Genomic DNA, 17,078 nt, shown 5'->3' on the forward strand with positions numbered 1-17,078 from the left:
TAAAAGGTTTTCATCATAGGGTTCCGACTCCAGTGTCTACAGCTGCAGGGTAGACAGGTTCCCTGAAAGGGATTTTCTCATCTCTTTCATCTAATTATGTTTTTATCCCTTGATACAGTCTATGAATCCTAGGCTAATTGTATCCCATGACATTATTCTTCTTCTTTAATAATATTTTAACTCTTATTTTGTTCAATGATTTAATTGTTTAATCTTTGTCTTACACTTTATTTAATTGGTTTAACTCATTCAAAAGCCCAAAAATCTAGTTGGCACATATTGTGAGCTGAATCTGACCTAGTCAGAGCCTAGGAGATTGACGACCTCTTAGTTGATTAAGCCTAAAATTCCTGAGCCTTAGACCTAGTTTCGGCCTTACAAGGGAATCACGCACTAGGGGCTTCAGAAGGGTAAGTAGGGTTAATCGCCTTGAATACAAGTGACTTAGATTAGGTTTTTAATCAATTGACCTAATAATCTATCTTCATTATTATCGTTCATACCATGTTCCTTCAGGTAATTGCATTAATGAAAGATCACTTAGTAGTAGTTTAACTTAATTAGGAGTAGAACAACTTAGTTAGAATTAGAATAACTTAGCTAGAAGTAGAGTAATTCAACTAGGAGTAGATTAATTTAAACAAACAAACTCAAAACCCCCCAAGCCTAGATAACACCTGAGACCCAGTAGCTCGATACTTGTAGGAATAAATCATGTAGATTCGATATCTGGACTTGTCCAAATTTTATTACTTGATAACGACGGGGTACACGTATCCCTTAGTGAGCGTTGCGGTACCGACACCGTGAGGTGCACCACTGACTATGACAAGGAGTACTGCAAACCCAAAGGCTTTACTGGTGAAGTGTCCGCCACTTCTCTCTCCTAACCTCAGAGGCAAGCCCATTATATGATAACCAATTTCCTCTTCCTAAAAATCAACTCAACCATATTTGCCTTTAACGTCGAGCAGTGCCTAATCCGGCACATGCTGGAGAAGAAGCCACTGAACATGCCCATCTTTTTGGTTAGTGCCTTCCAACGCAGTACTGTGAAGCTCAGATTGGGCTCACTTATTAAAGCCATTATGAAGCACCACAAGATTTACCTTGAAGGAGAGAAGGTTGAGGAAGGCACAGAGATCACTGCTGAGTGTCTCCAGACTCTTGCAGATAGCAGAGTGCAAGTGCCTAAAGGAAAGAAGGACGAGGGCACTGAAGCTGCCAAGCCCAACAAGGGCAAGAAACGAAAGAATGGTGAGCCTAAATCTCATGAGCCTAAGTCCCCTAAGGACGTTACAAAGAAGGTCAGGGTCTCCAAACCTGACTCTGAGCCTACGCCGACTGAGACACGGCCAAAACGGCCCTCTATTGAGGATTTAGAGGATGAGCAGCCTCTAAAGAAGAAAGCTCCAAAATAAGGGTCAAGCCACTAACACCTGCGCCACTGGCCATTGCCATTCCCGAGGACTCCCACTTCCTCAAAACACAAGGGATGGCCACTGAAGTCACTCCCGTTTCCACCACTGCTCCAGCTCAACAAACCCATGTTGTGTTCTCCATTCCTTTCACAAATAAACCATCTACTGACCAGCAGGATGACCAATTCACACTGAGGAGGAACCGGTTCAGAAAAACCTAACTCCTCCTCCATCACCAGCTCCTATCCCAACTTCCTCTCCTAAACATAAACACCATCGATCGAGTCGAGAGAGAATATATAAAAAGATGAGCAATAAGCCCAAGGTTCACTTCGTTGATGAGGCAACGAATGCTGATAACACACCCCTTGACCCATCAATAATCAACATCACCTTCCCATTCTTCCAAACTGTCGTCCCATTGACTGAGCCCTAAACTCAGGAAAATCAAGCCTTTATTCCTAACACAAAGGAACAAGCCTCTACTGAACCCAACTTGGGCCCCACTGAATCCAATCCTGAAGCTCCCAATTCTTCCACCATTGAGTATGCAACTCATGATTCTGAAACTCCTGTCCGAAATCCTCAACCTCAAAACATATCTACTAGACAAAACAAGGAACAGGTCACTGAGCTTACTACTGACCCCGAAAGGGAAACTCCTGAACAGTCATTCATAAATGCCACTGAGGAAGGTAAACGGATTCTCCAAGCTGCTTTTGACCTGGTCCATGATATGGCTAAGTCTCAGACCTCGACCTCCGCCAACACCTCTGTTGAGTCCACTCCACTCAGCGAGACAATGCAGTTACTGAATGAGCTCAACAGTATCAAATGACTCCTCAATTCCTTAACTGCACTGGTCTTTTAGCAACGCTACTCAGCGTTTGCTGATCGCACGGAAGCACTACAACTGATGATGATCAAGCACATGGATTATCTTAAAGAGAAGATCGTGGTTCTCTCGAACATCAAATCAACTGTTGTGACCACTGATCAGCCAACTCTCACTTCCAACAGCCGAGTTCTAAACTCTTTAAAGTTTAGCAGACAGTCAGCTCTTCTTTTGAGTGCATCATTGATCAAGTTGGTGAGGCCATTCGACTTCTAAATATCAATCATGCCACCATGGAAGTTATTGACAAAAGACCTCTGCCATCTACCACAATACAAAGGAAACTCATCGATATGTCCAACAACTGTCCCATCAACACTGGAGCCATGACAGTGTTATACCGAGCCTTCATCAGAAGTGCATCTCTCAGCTTACTGATTCAATATCTTAGCACACTAAAGCATTCCAATTCATTATCAGCAACATGAGTGCAACTGGTGTTCTGTCGTCAGAACAAATGGCTTCAGGACTATCTCTGTTTAATGGACTCTCCGCAAGTTCAAGTGAGCTCAAATAGTTTTCAACTCAGCTTTCCAGAAGCAGCGTTGCTGGACAATCTCTCCCTTCTACTTCTCAACCCAGTACTGATGCTGGCAAAAAGGGGGAGAAAGAAAAAGGAAAAACCAAGGAAGAACAAAGGACTACTCATCCTAATACTTAACAAGCCAAACATCATTCTTCTTCCACCGGTACTAAACAACCAGTAGACTCTGAGAAAGAGAAACAACAGCAACAATAGCCAAGAAAGTCCAAAACCGTTCAATGCAATATTAAGAAATAGATAGACCCTTTAGATAGCTAGATAGCTTATTTGATCTTCTAGTTTCTTTTTATTTAAGTGTATAACTGCTGATGTGCTTATCTACTGTGTTAATTAAATTGAACGTATCTTTCATCTCTATACTGTGTTGATTATGCTTCTATTTGATTGCCTTTATTATAAATATCATGGCTTGCTTATAATGTCTAACACTTAAGAGATATTGAACAAATAACTCAACCTAAGAGCATAATAAAATTCATTCAAGTTTTATACCACTGAGTACTTTAACTCAGTGTCTTTGACAACTCAAACCCATTCTCAACTCTGATACCTGATCACACCTAATTAATAGAATAATTTTTTTTACAAGTATCAGGACTGAGTGAAATGAACATGTTCTTAAACTGAGTTGCTTCTGACCTATAACTCAGCCTTGCTATTTAAACCTTAAACTGTTCAATGTAAAGCTAAGTCAGTAGGCCAACCCTTATGGGGGAGAACTCAGAAGCAAAAGTAAGGTCATCAATCATGGGGGAGCTTCATGCTATGTTCTAATTTTAATATTTTTACCAACATCAAAATGGGGGAGTTTGTTAAAACACATTTCCACAATGATTTTGATTTGACAAATCTATTTAAATTAGAATTAAATCCCTAAAATAAAATTCCAACACATTAAATTTAAGTGATTTGATTTATGTGTTACTAATGTGTTTATTGAGTTTTGTTTTTGAGTATTTATATATACAAGTGTGAAAGACATTAAGATAAAGCCCAAAGCCCAATAAGCAAGGTCAAGGCCCAAGCTAAAGTCAAACATATCAAAGGCTTGTGATTCAACTCAGTCCAGCAAGTAGAAGGATCCAAAAGATTGGCTAACTCCTTCACAATGAAGTCACTGAGTTCAACGGACAAGAAGATAAAGCATAAGTTTACTTAATAAACTTGGGGACAAAGTTTATCCAAATGAGGAAAGGATCAGATGCAACAGAGAAGCTGTCTAGGAATCTTTACCGAAAATGGAGAGACAACTTGACGTTTACTGACCAAAAGCAAATGAAGCACTGATCAATACAAAAAGACTACGTTCTAATTGGCCGCGACACTGAGCATCGAGGAACGAAAAGGAAAGAAGAGTCGTTTCCCTCCAACAGTTATTTCGAAATTCGAAACGACCGATGGTTCAAGTGTCATTATAAATAGGCCTATCATTTTCTTCAATCGATGCAGTTCTTCAACAAGTCGAAACGCTGACCAAATTCTTCCTTGAAGTTCTGTGCAAAAGCAAAGCAATCTTACACCAACTCTTATTTTTGTGTAAAAGACTAGATTAGATCTTTCAAAGTGTTCTTTGTTATTAGAACAAAAATTTATCAATTATCAAATTGTTAGGAGACTCTGAGTTGCTTGGTATTTAGCACTCAGAGGTAGGTAGTGTTGAGGATAGGATTTAAAGGATGGTACTCTGTATACTCGCTTACTATTGTAAGGGGTTTGTTCTCTACCCAAAAGAGCTCAGTAGTGGATTAAAGCTCGAAAGGATTCCGGGGACTGGATGTAGGCAAGAGGCCGAACCAGGATAAAACTGTTGAGTAACATTTTCTATCCCTTAACTCCTTTATTTGTGATAGGGGTCAAAAACCCCTATCTTTGGGTATGGTTTTAGGACGGTTTTTAGCGTTATTTTATGAATAAGCGAGCAATTCTCGCATTTATATGCTTTTGTGTGAGTTAGTTAGAAATTGTATATGTTCTATTTACTTTTCCTTGTTTAGGCTCGTTTTCTGATTATTTTAGGCAAATATGGCCAAATTAGCATGAACGTTAAATTTCCATTACCTTTTATAGCTAATTGATCCGCCAAAAGTCGCACCGAACAGAGTGTTTACTCAAAATAAGCGATTGGCGGGTCAATTTAGCCTCAGAACTAATGTTATTTGGAGTTTACGTGTATGTGCAGGTTAAAATAGGAACGAGAAAGGTGAAAATTGCATTTCGGGACATCCAGCAGTCGCGCAAGGCGTTCTGGGCATTCCCGCTCGTCGAAATGGCCTTTTTAGGGCCAGATCGGCGAGCTAGCCCCTGGAGGCCAGCTCACTGCTCGGGCGAACTGGCCGTGCCAGCTCGCGTCGAGTTGTCCTCTATAGGCCCACGATCGACCCCACGTCTTCCCACCTGCAAAAGGATACGAATTAGGTCAGAAAGAGGGATCGAACCGCGTCTATAAATAGGATTTCGCAATTGTAAAATAGATATCTTTTATCTTTGTAATTTTCTTAGCTTTCACCTTGAGAAATCCTCTCCACCTCCTCCACCTCCTTCTGTTGGAGTTTAGTGTCCTAAAGACAATTGTTTTAGGATATAAATATTAATGAATAAATTGTTTATTTAGTCATTTGTTTAATCAGATATATAACATTAATATGTAACTATATATAAGGCACAAATCTTTCATAAAGGAAGTAATCCTAAGTTTGTTTAATAATTATAAAGTGTTCATACAAGCATGAAGTGAGACTGTACTTTATAACAAGATCAATAAACTTAAAATCAACCCAAGTCAAGTGATATGTTATAGGGGTTGGCATATCACTGTTGAGACTTGCATGTAACAGTGTTTTCTGTCAAGACAGAAAGCTGATCTCACAAGCTTTAGATATAGAGATATCTAGACAGTTACATGTATCCGGTGAAGGAGTTCATTAGGATTGGGACCCGACTTGAGATAACAGTATGGATTAATCTATCTAAATGTGTCAACTGTTCATCTCATTGGTATTAATAGGTATAACTAATCCTCAGACTTAAACATTCATTAATTAGTGATTCTGGATCATAGAGTGTGATACTTAGATTCTGTGCGAGCACGATCCATTACAGGTGGGAGCCTGGGGTGTGTAAGAGCAGGGTTGGGTATCACACAAAGTGGTTGCAGAATAGTTAATGTCAGATTAAGCATTCATCGCTCCTGATAAATGGGAGATATATCCAAATGGCCGATTGTGGTGAATTAATTGAAATCCTTGCAAGGTGATAGAGTTAAGAGTAGAAATAGAAATTTCACTTAACTTATCTTTCAAAGTGAATTCAACCTGTACAAGTAAAACAGACTCTTCGTTATATGTAACCTTGACACGTTCCATGGTTATAAGGAATTGACCAACAGGATATAGTTGATGAAGGATCATATTATACTGTACCTAATGCAGAAAGGTTAACGTCAGTTATCAACCTGACTTCTTAATTGCTCTGGGGGAATATCATAGGTTCTGCTAGTAACAGCTCGCGACGGTATTCTGTTATATATGTGTTGAAATAATCATGATGATTTAATTTCAAAGGATATATATGGCTAGTAGCAATAAAGGACCTAATGGGTCGCATATGGGACTTGGAACCAGAGGACGAAAATGTAATTAGCCAAACACTACACATGGGCCGAAATTTATATAGTAATTAGGGATAAATTAATTTGATTAATAGTTATAATTGGATTATAGTTATAAATTAAATTAATGGATTGTGTGATAATGTTAATTAGAGATTTTAATGGGAATGAAACTCTAATTAATTATCTCTAACAATAATTAGATTATTAATTTGATTAATAATATTATCTAGATATAATTAGTTATTATTTAGATAATAATGAAGTGTTTATTTAATTATCTAATTAGCAATCCTATTCCGAATGAGATTCTGATTATTTAATTATCTAACACAACTGGGATTAAGGTTTAGAGAAGTCTATAAATAGACTCCCTAACCCCAGATTTCGATACACACACAATAGAAGAGGAAGAGAAATCGTTTCGTCTCCGTCTCAGGTAATTTAAATTCTTTCTAACTCTTTCTTTGATCTCGTATCGATCCCGTTAGAGACAATCATTGTGATTGTTTATTATTAAGGTTGATTACTAATCGGTTATTGTTTTCTGTGTTGAACAAACAATTCGTGGATCTCGGATTTGATAAAAGAAGTTGTGGGCACTTCGTTTGCAACTGTAGATAGAACTTCAGAAAAGGTATTTCCTTCTATCCCTCCTTATATGAAATAACGGTTAACAGATCTTGGAAAAGGGAAATAGATAAAATAGATAAAATTTTATTATTCCGTTATGCCTAGGCTTGTCTATTTTCCTACACCTTCAACCTCCATTGAAGACACCTCCGAAGCTCCGTTTACCGAGGATTGCTCAAGTTCCATCCTTAAGTCCTAGGAAAACGCCTGCATTGGTAGACAGGTTCCCTAAAAGGGATTTTTCTTCTTTTATATTATGTCTAGCCTCCGATCCATGTTATGAATCCTAGGCTCATTGTATCTTCGTGACAATACTTTTCATCTTTAATATATGTTATAGTTTTGTTTATTCAATTGTTCCATTGCTTAAATCTTTGTCTTACGCTTTGTCTGATTGGTTTAACTCATTCGATAATCCAAAAATTAAGTTGGCACATATTGCGAGCTGAATCTGACCTAGTCAGTGCCTATAGGATTGACGACCCTATAGAAGATTAAGCCCAAATTATTGAGCCTTAGAGCTAATTTCGGCCTTACAAGGGAATCACGAACTAGGTACCTCAGGAGGATAGGTAGGGTTAATCGCCTCGGACACAAGTGACTTAGATTATGTTTTAATTCCGTTGTCTAAATAATCTATTCTCATTATTATCGTATCACTCTCATCTCCTTTCGGGTAATTACATTGGTAAAAGATCACTTAGGAGTAGTTTAACTTAATTAGGAGTAGAATAACTTAGTTCGAATTAGCATAACTTAGCTAGGAGTAGAGTAATTCAACTAGGAGTAGATTAATTTAATCAAAACCAATTCAAACCCCCCATAGCCTAGATTACACCTGAGACCAAGTAGCTCGATACTTGTAGGAATAAATCCTGTGGATTCGATACCTGGACTTGTCCAGATTTTATTACTTGATAGTGACGGGGTACACTTATCTCTTAATGAGCATTGCGGTACCGACGCCGTAAGGCGCATCAATCTGCTTGCTTTTTATTTTGTCTAGTAAATGCTTAACTGGATGAATACTGAGTTGAGTGATTCGGTGCTGAGCTCAGGAATAGACTCCCAAGTGCTATTTTCTGACTCAACATTAAAAGCAGCTTTAGTCATTGATCAATTAAAGCTGCCTCTAACCTTACCCACTATCATTGTGCTAAGAATTAAGAGAAAAATCTTAAGTCATAACTAAGACAAGTCGGCCTAATAAAACAAAATTTTAAATAGTGCCTTTAACCCCCGCTTAGGAACTTATTCTTGTAATATAAGGGACCAACACTAGTTCTTTCACAAACTTCCTAATCCAAACTACCTCCTTTATTGCCTCTACAATCGCGATGTACTCAGACTCAATTGTAGAGAAAGCAATGCTTCCCTGCTTGGAACTCTTCTAACTGACCGTGCCCCCATTCAGAATAAACAGGTATCCTGATTGGGATCTGAAATCATTCTCATATGCTAGATGACTAACATCTGAAAATCCTCATATTTTTAGTTCTCCTCCTCCATACACAAGGAACATGTCTTTAGTCCTTCTCAAGTACTTAAGAATGTTCTTGACAGCAATCCAGTGACCATCACCTAGATTTTCCTGATAGCAAATTGTCATGCTTAATGCAAACGTTACATCAGACCTGGTGCAAAGCAAAGCTTACATAATTGAACCAATCGCTCGCACTAGAGTAAGGAATTACATTCATGTGTTACTTTCATCTTTAGTTTTGGGACACTGATGATTACTTAACTCCATGAACCATGGGCAAGTTTCCTCTTTTCGATTCATGCATACACTTTAGCACCTTTGTCAATGTATGTGGACTGGGAGAGACCAAGCATTCTTCTCAATCTATCTCTATAGATTTTAATCCCTAAGATATAAGCTACTTCTCCCAAGTCCTTCATGGACAAATAGCCAAATTTTCACTTATTGCAACATGACTACATCGTTTCCCATTAGTAGAATATCATCGATATATAACACTAAGAAAATGAATGGGCTCCCACTAGCTTTCTTGTACACACAAGCTTCTTTTGTGTGTTGCTCGAAACCAAATTGTTTTATGGTTTCATCAAAACGCTTAACTCCTAGATGCTTGCTTAAGTCCATAAATGGACCTTTGAAGTTTGCAACTTTATTTGCATCCTTTGATAAAACCTTCAAGTTGCATCATGTATACATCCTTAAGCAGGTTTCCGTTTAGAAAAGTTGTTTTCACATCCATTTGCCAAACCTTATAATCAAAATGAGCGGGAATAGCAAGATCTTGATGGATTTTGAACATGGCTATTGGAGAGAAAGTTTCGTCATAGTCAACTCCTTGGTTTGGACGATAACCTTCCGCTACCAACCTAGCCTTATAGGTGTTAACCTTTCCATCCATGTATGTGTTCTTCTTGAAGATCTATTTGCACCCAATGGATTTTATCCTTTCGGTTGGATCAACCAAAGTCCACACTTGGTTAGTATACATGGAATCCATGGCTTCGAGTTTAGCATTCCCTACAAGTCAAGATAGGTGGCTAAAGACTACGCTCAGAAGGAAGGAATTGATTAAATTGAAGTGTTTTCTATAATTGTGAAGCACACCTCCATGAAAATTTTGTTAGCCTTAGTAACGCAATTGGATTTGGAACTAGTTCAACTAGATATAATGACTACAATTTTACATGGAGACTTGGAAGAGGAAATCTATATCACTCAACCAAAAGGGTACACGGTTGCTGGTAAGGAAAATCTAGTATGCAAGTCGGAGAAATTGTTGTACAAGTTGAAAAAATCATCAAGGTAATGGTACACATGAGTTGATAAATTAATGTTGAGGTAGAAGTACACGAAAAGCAAATATTATCACTGTGTATATTTGTGGAAGCTACAAGATGGATCCTTTATCTATCTCTTCCTTTATGTCTATGATACGTGGATTGCTTCAAAGAATAAATGAGAGATTAAGAAGTTGAAGGCTCAGTTGAACCAAGAGTTCGAGATGAAAGATTTAGGTGAGGCTAAGAAGATTCTCGGTATGAAAATAAGCAGAGATAGAAAATTTGGATATTTTGTTTGACTCAGAAAGAATATCTGAGAAAAGTACTAAAGTATTTTGGCATGGATGAAAATGCAAAATGAGTTAGTACTCCACTAGCCCCTCACTTCAAAATCAAAGCAATCATGTCTCCAAAAAGTTATGAAGATCGAGAATGTATGTCAAAGGTTCCAATCCATATGTGAATGCAGTTGGTAGCTTGATGTATGCGATGTTGTGCATGAGACCTGATATTTCATAAGTAGTTGGAATTGTGAGCATCTATATGCATAATCCTGATAAAGAAAATTGACAAGCTGTGAAATGGGTTATGCGGTATATTTAATATACCGTGGATGTTGGTTTGATGCTTCATTGGGATGAGAAAGTTGGTAAATACATAGTTGGATTTTGTTATTCCAATTATAATGGTGGTTTAGATAATTGATGATCCACTATAGTTTATTTGTTTACTCTAACAAAGACATCGGTTAGTTATAGGTCTACAACAGAGGCAAATATGGTAGTTACATAGGTTGTTAAATAGGCAATTTGGCTTCAGGGGTTGCTGAAAGATTTAGGAGTTGGTGAGAAGCATGTCAAAATGCATTGTGACAGTCAAATTGCTATTTATTTAGCAAAGAACCAATTCTATCATGCATGGACGAAGCATATTAATGCCAGTTATCATTTTGTAAGGAAATTTCTTGAAGTGGGTCAAATATAACTTTAAAAGATTCCAATGGCGGACAATCTCATTGGCAACAAAGATTGTAACATTAATCAAGTATCAACATTGTTTAGACTTGATTAATGTCCTCAAGTGGAGATTGTAGAAATGTGCCCCTTTTATTAATCCCATATTAGAAGTCAATAAGTGCATAAGAGGAGAAGAAGCAGTATATTAGTTTCCAAATCCTAAATTGGAATGCTTTTGGTTTGGTTTTTTTTGTAAACTACTATTAGGCTTTAGGTTTTAGGCCAAAGTATCCCACAACTTGTCTCCTCTAATTCTAATGCTTAGCTATATTTCTTCTTCCTTACTTAGTTGTAATATTTGCTCAATAGTGAAATATCTATTTAATTAGTAGTGTCTGAGAACATAGGTAATATTTATCGAACTTTGTTAAATTTTGGTGTTCTCTCTTTGTTTTATGGTTTAGCTTTCAAATTTTTAATCGTTTCCGCAATACGTAATGGAAAAAGTTGAGTGACTTTTATATTAAAATTCAAAGTTGAACGGTTAATGTTGGTAAAAGCATAGTTACAGTGACTTTGATCCGATATAGTTTACCCTAATTATGTACATACAACACTAATATAATATAAAATATTATTACAATAGGTAGATAAAATAGAGAGAAGTAACATATGTTTGGATAGTGAAAGTATTAAACATATATGGAGGCATTAGCATACATAGGAGGGTTTTGTTTGTAATACAAGAGAGATGGGCTTTCATGAGTATGGACACCTTCATATGTAGTTATTACATATCTTGAGTCTTCTCTATCTCTTTCAACTCTTTTCTTTACATTACATCCTTCGCTTGAACATTTATAGTAATTCCTGTTTTCACCCAAAAATCATTGAAATTTTCACAGTAAGTTACCCAAAATAGGAAAAACAAATATGAAAATATTCGTACCCCACCCCACCCACCTGCAATTATTTATCACGCAAGAATGCATGGCCACTAGTTCATTATGAAATTTTGTTTCTATTTATAGCCACACCACACTAAAAGCATGGAGTTTAGCACAGTACATACTTTGGCTTAGTTCACAGATATTATCCATTTCTTATATATATATATTAAGGAAAGGTATTGCTATATACCGCAATATGTTTTTCCAACCACCGCACTATTTTGACAATTATGTCCTCCTCATAATTTAAACTCAAAAACCAAAACTTTTTTTTCCTCTCTTTCTCTCCCAAGCCTAAAAACTCTAATTGGACGAAAATGGACCCGAGCATTCCCGAAGACCATGATTTCGTACACGAGGTAATCATACGATATAAATGTAAATTAAAATTTCGTTTATTAAATTTTGAATTTTTTTTTAAATGGATTTGGCCTAAACGGGCAGCGCCCACCATTCCACCGTAAGGTGGAACGGATGCGCTGCTCGTTCCACCGTACGGTGGAACGAGCATGCCGTTCGTTCCACCAGCGCCGTTCGTTCCACCGTACGGTGGAACGAACGGCGCGTGCCGTTTCCACCACGGGTGGAACGGGCAGTTCGTCCGTTCCACCCGTGGTGGAAACGGCACGGCCCGTCCGTTTAGGCTAAATTCATACGGGTTCCGCCTCCGATTCGGAGGCGGAACCCGTGATTTCGGAGTAATTTTAAAAAAAAACCTTACCGGAGCATTCATGAAGCCTTTACCCGGTCCTGCCTTTGGCGGCATGTCGTTTTAGGTCGGGTTTTTTTAAAATCCAAAAAGCTAGAGAGGATTTGAGATTTTTGATTTTTTGAGTTTAAATTATGAGGAGGGCATAATTGTCAAAATAGTGCGGTAGGTGGAAAAAATATTGCGGTAAATAGCAGCCCACTTAAGGAAAAGGTTAGGAGGTGAAGGGTAACTTTAATTCAAGCCTAGAGAAAGTATTAGAGCTGTAGAGAGGATTTACTCACGGGACTCCAATAATGATAGCGGAAATCGAATTAGGTGGGAATGACACAAAAATCGCCCACCTTCGTAGGCATTTAAAAGAAGGTATATTTTATGATATGTTATAACTGAAAGCAGGTTCAAAAATCGTTTTATTTTTTTTAAGACTCGTATAATATATTTTTCGTATTTAATTTTTTTTTTTTTGCATCCGAGTGACCATCAATTACATTTTACACAAGTTTAGGGGGCTAACTGGACATTTTATACAAGTTGAGGAGGCTATAAGAGACCAATTAAGCTTTTTGAACAAGTTGAGAGGACAAATGATGTATTAAGCTTAAAAATAAGGGTTAAGGTACAAAAAATACCCCTAATGTTTTGGGTCAGAAGCAATTTTACTCCTAACGTTGATAAATTGGATCAATTTCATACACTGTTATGAAACATAGATATTTTTGTTTTTTATTCTGTACCAATCGCATAACAATTCGTTATAAAAAAAAGATTTCATGTTTTTTATAATTTAATAATAGAATTAGAAATTAATATTTATAAATTCGGTAAATTTTTTGATTTTTTTTTGTCTAATTTGTACAAAAAGACAGTATATATTTTTTTTATTTTTTCACATCCCAATATAGATTTGTGATTTGTTACTGATAAAAGACGCATGTGTGAAGTGTAAATGACAAGATTCATGACCGAGAAGACAGTTTGATGAATTATTTCTCAAGTTGACTCAATTTATCAACGTTAGAGGTTAAATTGTTCTTGGCTTCCAACATTAAAGATAAAATTAATAATTTTAAACGTTAAGAGTAAAATTGCTCATGACTCAAAACTTTAAGAGTATTTTTATACTTTAACCCTACAAATAATAATTGAACAGAATGGTTTGGTGCCTTATTCATGACTACAAATTAGCCAATTTTCAAATATTCTTGCAAATATTATAAATATAACTACCAAATAAAAGTACGCTTAATTTATCCCTATTAATTTGTATGTATTTTTTTTATCTCTAAATTTAAATAAGTGTTTTAACTCATATAGCCGCCGCCACTTGTATTCGGAGGATGATGACGTATATAAATGGCCTCTAGTCTCTGTTGAAGTGCTGTGCTGGAACCTATAAACCTAAATTCCATGGTTATAAGTAATTGTGACCCCATTCATTCTTTCTTGTCCAGTCCCTTCCCTTTTCATGTGATTTTTCTCATATATAAACTTAATTCCAAATTTAATTCAAAACGAAATTAAGGAATTCAATCTAATATTTGAATTTCAATTAGTTTAAAATAACACATGATGCATGTCGGCATCTAAATTAGACACATGTTAAAAGACATCAATATATGTAGTTTTAGATTTGATTTCATCATAAGTGCTACTCTGCAAGCCAAACTGAAACAATTATAGTATACCTGTACCACATTATCTATTGGTGGGACCAAAAATTTAATCTTATTTTACATATATATTCGTTGATCTTTTATTAGTTTTTAGTATTACAGGCTGATGACCAAAAATAACTGAAATTAAAACATCAAAAAATTTCATCCTATATTATCTCTAAAATAGACCTATGATTTTTGGGAAGTATCAATTTAAGCTCACGTACAAAATAACACTAATATAAGCTTAACATTTAAAAAATGTATCGATAACGGATTGGACACGTCATTCATATTACTCCATTAAGTTCTGATTTCTCCTTTCACGTACAATTGACAGAACTTAACGAAGTAATATCTATAGTGTGTCTCGTTCCGTTATCGAAGCCTAAATTGATACATTTTTTAAACATTAAACCTATATTGGTACTATTTTGTACATGGAGTTTAAATCGATACTTTATCAAAAACCATAGACATATTCTAGGATATGTCTTATCCCTAAATCAGTGGCGGAGCCAGGACCCGGACCTCGAAGGGGCTCCATTGTATGTAAAAAAAAAATCCAACGACGACTCCAGAATTTGATTTCTATTGCAAATTTATTTATATAAAAAAAGTTGTTTTGGAATTTTTTTTCAGTATATTCACTCTTCACTAGTAATTGATTGAGTTAAAATCTAAAATTACCTAAACATCACTAATTCAATTCAATCAAAATCCCTAAATATCACTAATTCAACTCAATTCACCAATTCAATTTAATCCAAATCCCTAAATATCACTAATTCAACTCAATTTCACCAATTCAATTTAATCCAAATCCCTAAATATCAACCATTCAATTCAATTCACCAATTGAATCCAATTCTATCCAATTTAATTCACCAATTCAATCAATCAAAATTCCTAAAACCCTACCACATTATCAATTCAATTTAATTTAACAATCCTTAATTTAAAAATCATAAAACTAAACCTGAAAGAATAAAAAACTAACTTAAAAATTAGAATTGAAAATTGATTAAGTAAAAATAGATAGATACTTGAATAAAAAAAGTGTGGAGTGATTTGGGAAATTTTTCCCAAAATTTCACTCCGCACTTCTCTTCTTCTTTCTCTGCGTGCGTGAAAGCAGAGAAAAGCCTTTATTATTTTTTTATAACAGATGGAAAGGGCAATTTGGCCCTTTCCATCTGTCATTTTTTTTTAAACATACAAGGCATAAAACGAGGTCGTTTAATGCCTTGTAGGTTTAAAAAAATAACAGATGGAAAGGGCCAAATTGCCCTTTCCATCTATTATCAGATGTGCTGCTGAAGAAGAAGGTTTCTTCTTCAGCAGCAGCCGCCATGGCTGGAGGGGCTCCAGCCATGGCGGCCCCTGGTTCTACCAGGGTGGAAAACCCCATTCCTCGGGTTTTCCGGCGGGGCCGGAGGGTCGGCCGACCCTCCCCGCCCCCTCTGGCTCCGCCCCTGCCCTAAATTATAATGTTAATACAAATTCGACATGAAATGATATCATGGTAGCTTGTGGTTGTGGGTACAAATTTGAGCAATTAAGCCAAAAAGTATACTGATTTATACACTTCATCTGTTTTTTGGTTTCATTATTTGTGGCTTTTTCTGGTTCAATAATATCGTTTATCGGATCTACAGGCGCAAAGCTTATCAAGCTTACATTTTTTTCAGTTAGAGATGAACGTCTTGAGGTTAACATGGGATCCTTTCAAGGATCTACTAGGTTAGGTCTTTACATTTTTTTTAGTCATTAAATTCTTAATTTTTTATTTGGATAAGTTAAGTTCTGATTTTTTTATATTAGTTATCTGTTTTTTTTTTATCAAGAAGTTAATGGGATTAAAAATAAAAGATTAAATGTCTAGCTCAAATAAAAAATAAAAAGCTTAACTAAAAAATGAATGATGATCAAGCATCAAAGAATGATGAGTCCTCTGATAATAATGAATAGATTCACATTCTGTATCCTAATCCAATCAGGAATATGTAAATATTCCTTAAATTAAAGAAAATAATAATAAAAATTACCTAGGATTAGGATTGTTCTTGACAGACTTCTTTCCATACTTCCTCCACTTAAAACCATCATCCATGACCTCCAAGTCAGATTTGGTTCTAAATGCAACCCTACCTTCAACCTTGTGCTTCTTCTTGCATTTACTGATTAAACAAAAGTCAATTACTATTTTATTTTAAAGATCAAGATAATTAAATCATCATCACTTACCCAATGTTTCTTGATGTTGCACTGCCACTGCGATTACATATTCCGGCCTCTTGCTCCGATGACACTACGCTTTGTGATGGGGAATCATCTCCAAACTCATCAAACTTGAGGTAATCGGTTGTCTGAAATTCAGCCGCCGCCCATAAGTCCATATAATCATCAGGATAATTATAATTAGGGTTTTCAGGATAATTCATAGGTTCCTTACACTAGTACAAGTAAAGAAAGAAGACAATATGAAAATGGTAAGCAAGCATCCAATATATATAAATAATTACTAAATCAATACATTTTCTTTTTTCTTTTTGGAAGTACTGCTGCACCTTCATAGACACTTTCCTAAACGATGCATCGAAGGTGCCTCAATATTGCCACGTGGCATATGCATACTGACATCATTATGATGACGTCACCTAGGAGCTTAATTGCCATTCATTTGGGACCACTTTGTATTTTCATTTTCATTTTCTTATATGATCTATGGTGCTAATTAATGGCAAAAAAGTGTCAATTTATAAATCTAAGACATGCCCACGTTTAGTTTAGTACAATTAAATGTGTGTTTCTGGTTTTGGAAGTGTTTATTTCAATTTTTTTGAAAGAGCGTTTAACATTTCATTCCAATCCGTAATATAGTAGCTCTTGAAGCTACTCTTTGTAGCAACTATACTATGTATACTTCATCCAACTGCGCA

General features: G+C 36.2%; 1 protein-coding gene across 1 annotated transcript; it reads right to left on the bottom strand.

Moving 5' to 3' along the window:
- Positions 1-11,436: 11,436 nt before the first annotated feature.
- Positions 11,437-16,615, bottom strand: LOC136230664 (probable WRKY transcription factor 51). Its single transcript, XM_066019811.1, has 3 exons — positions 16,384-16,615; positions 16,185-16,316; positions 11,437-11,689 (listed from the first exon to the last, which is right to left on the bottom strand). Exons 1-3 carry the CDS (start codon positions 16,578-16,580, stop codon positions 11,512-11,514), a joined length of 507 nt encoding a protein of 168 aa, XP_065875883.1. The 5' UTR covers positions 16,581-16,615; the 3' UTR covers positions 11,437-11,511.
- Between the last annotated feature and the right edge of the window lie 463 nt (positions 16,616-17,078).

The sequence above is a fragment of the Euphorbia lathyris genome, chromosome 5 (assembly GCF_963576675.1).
Source record: "Euphorbia lathyris chromosome 5, ddEupLath1.1, whole genome shotgun sequence".
Lineage (NCBI taxonomy): Eukaryota > Viridiplantae > Streptophyta > Magnoliopsida > Malpighiales > Euphorbiaceae > Euphorbia > Euphorbia lathyris.

Excerpts from the sequence above, each read along its gene's own strand:
- LOC136230664 (XM_066019811.1), bottom strand. The coding sequence starts at position 16,580 with ATGAATTATCCTGAAAACCCTAATTATAATTATCCTGATGATTATATG. Across the intron at positions 16,317-16,383 it reads GCAACATCAAGAAACATTGG|TAAATGCAAGAAGAAGCACA; the intron begins GTAAGTGATGAT and ends TTGTTTAATCAG. Across the intron at positions 11,690-16,184 it reads AAGAACAATCCTAATCCTAG|GAATTACTATAAATGTTCAA; the intron begins GTAATTTTTATT and ends GGGTGAAAACAG.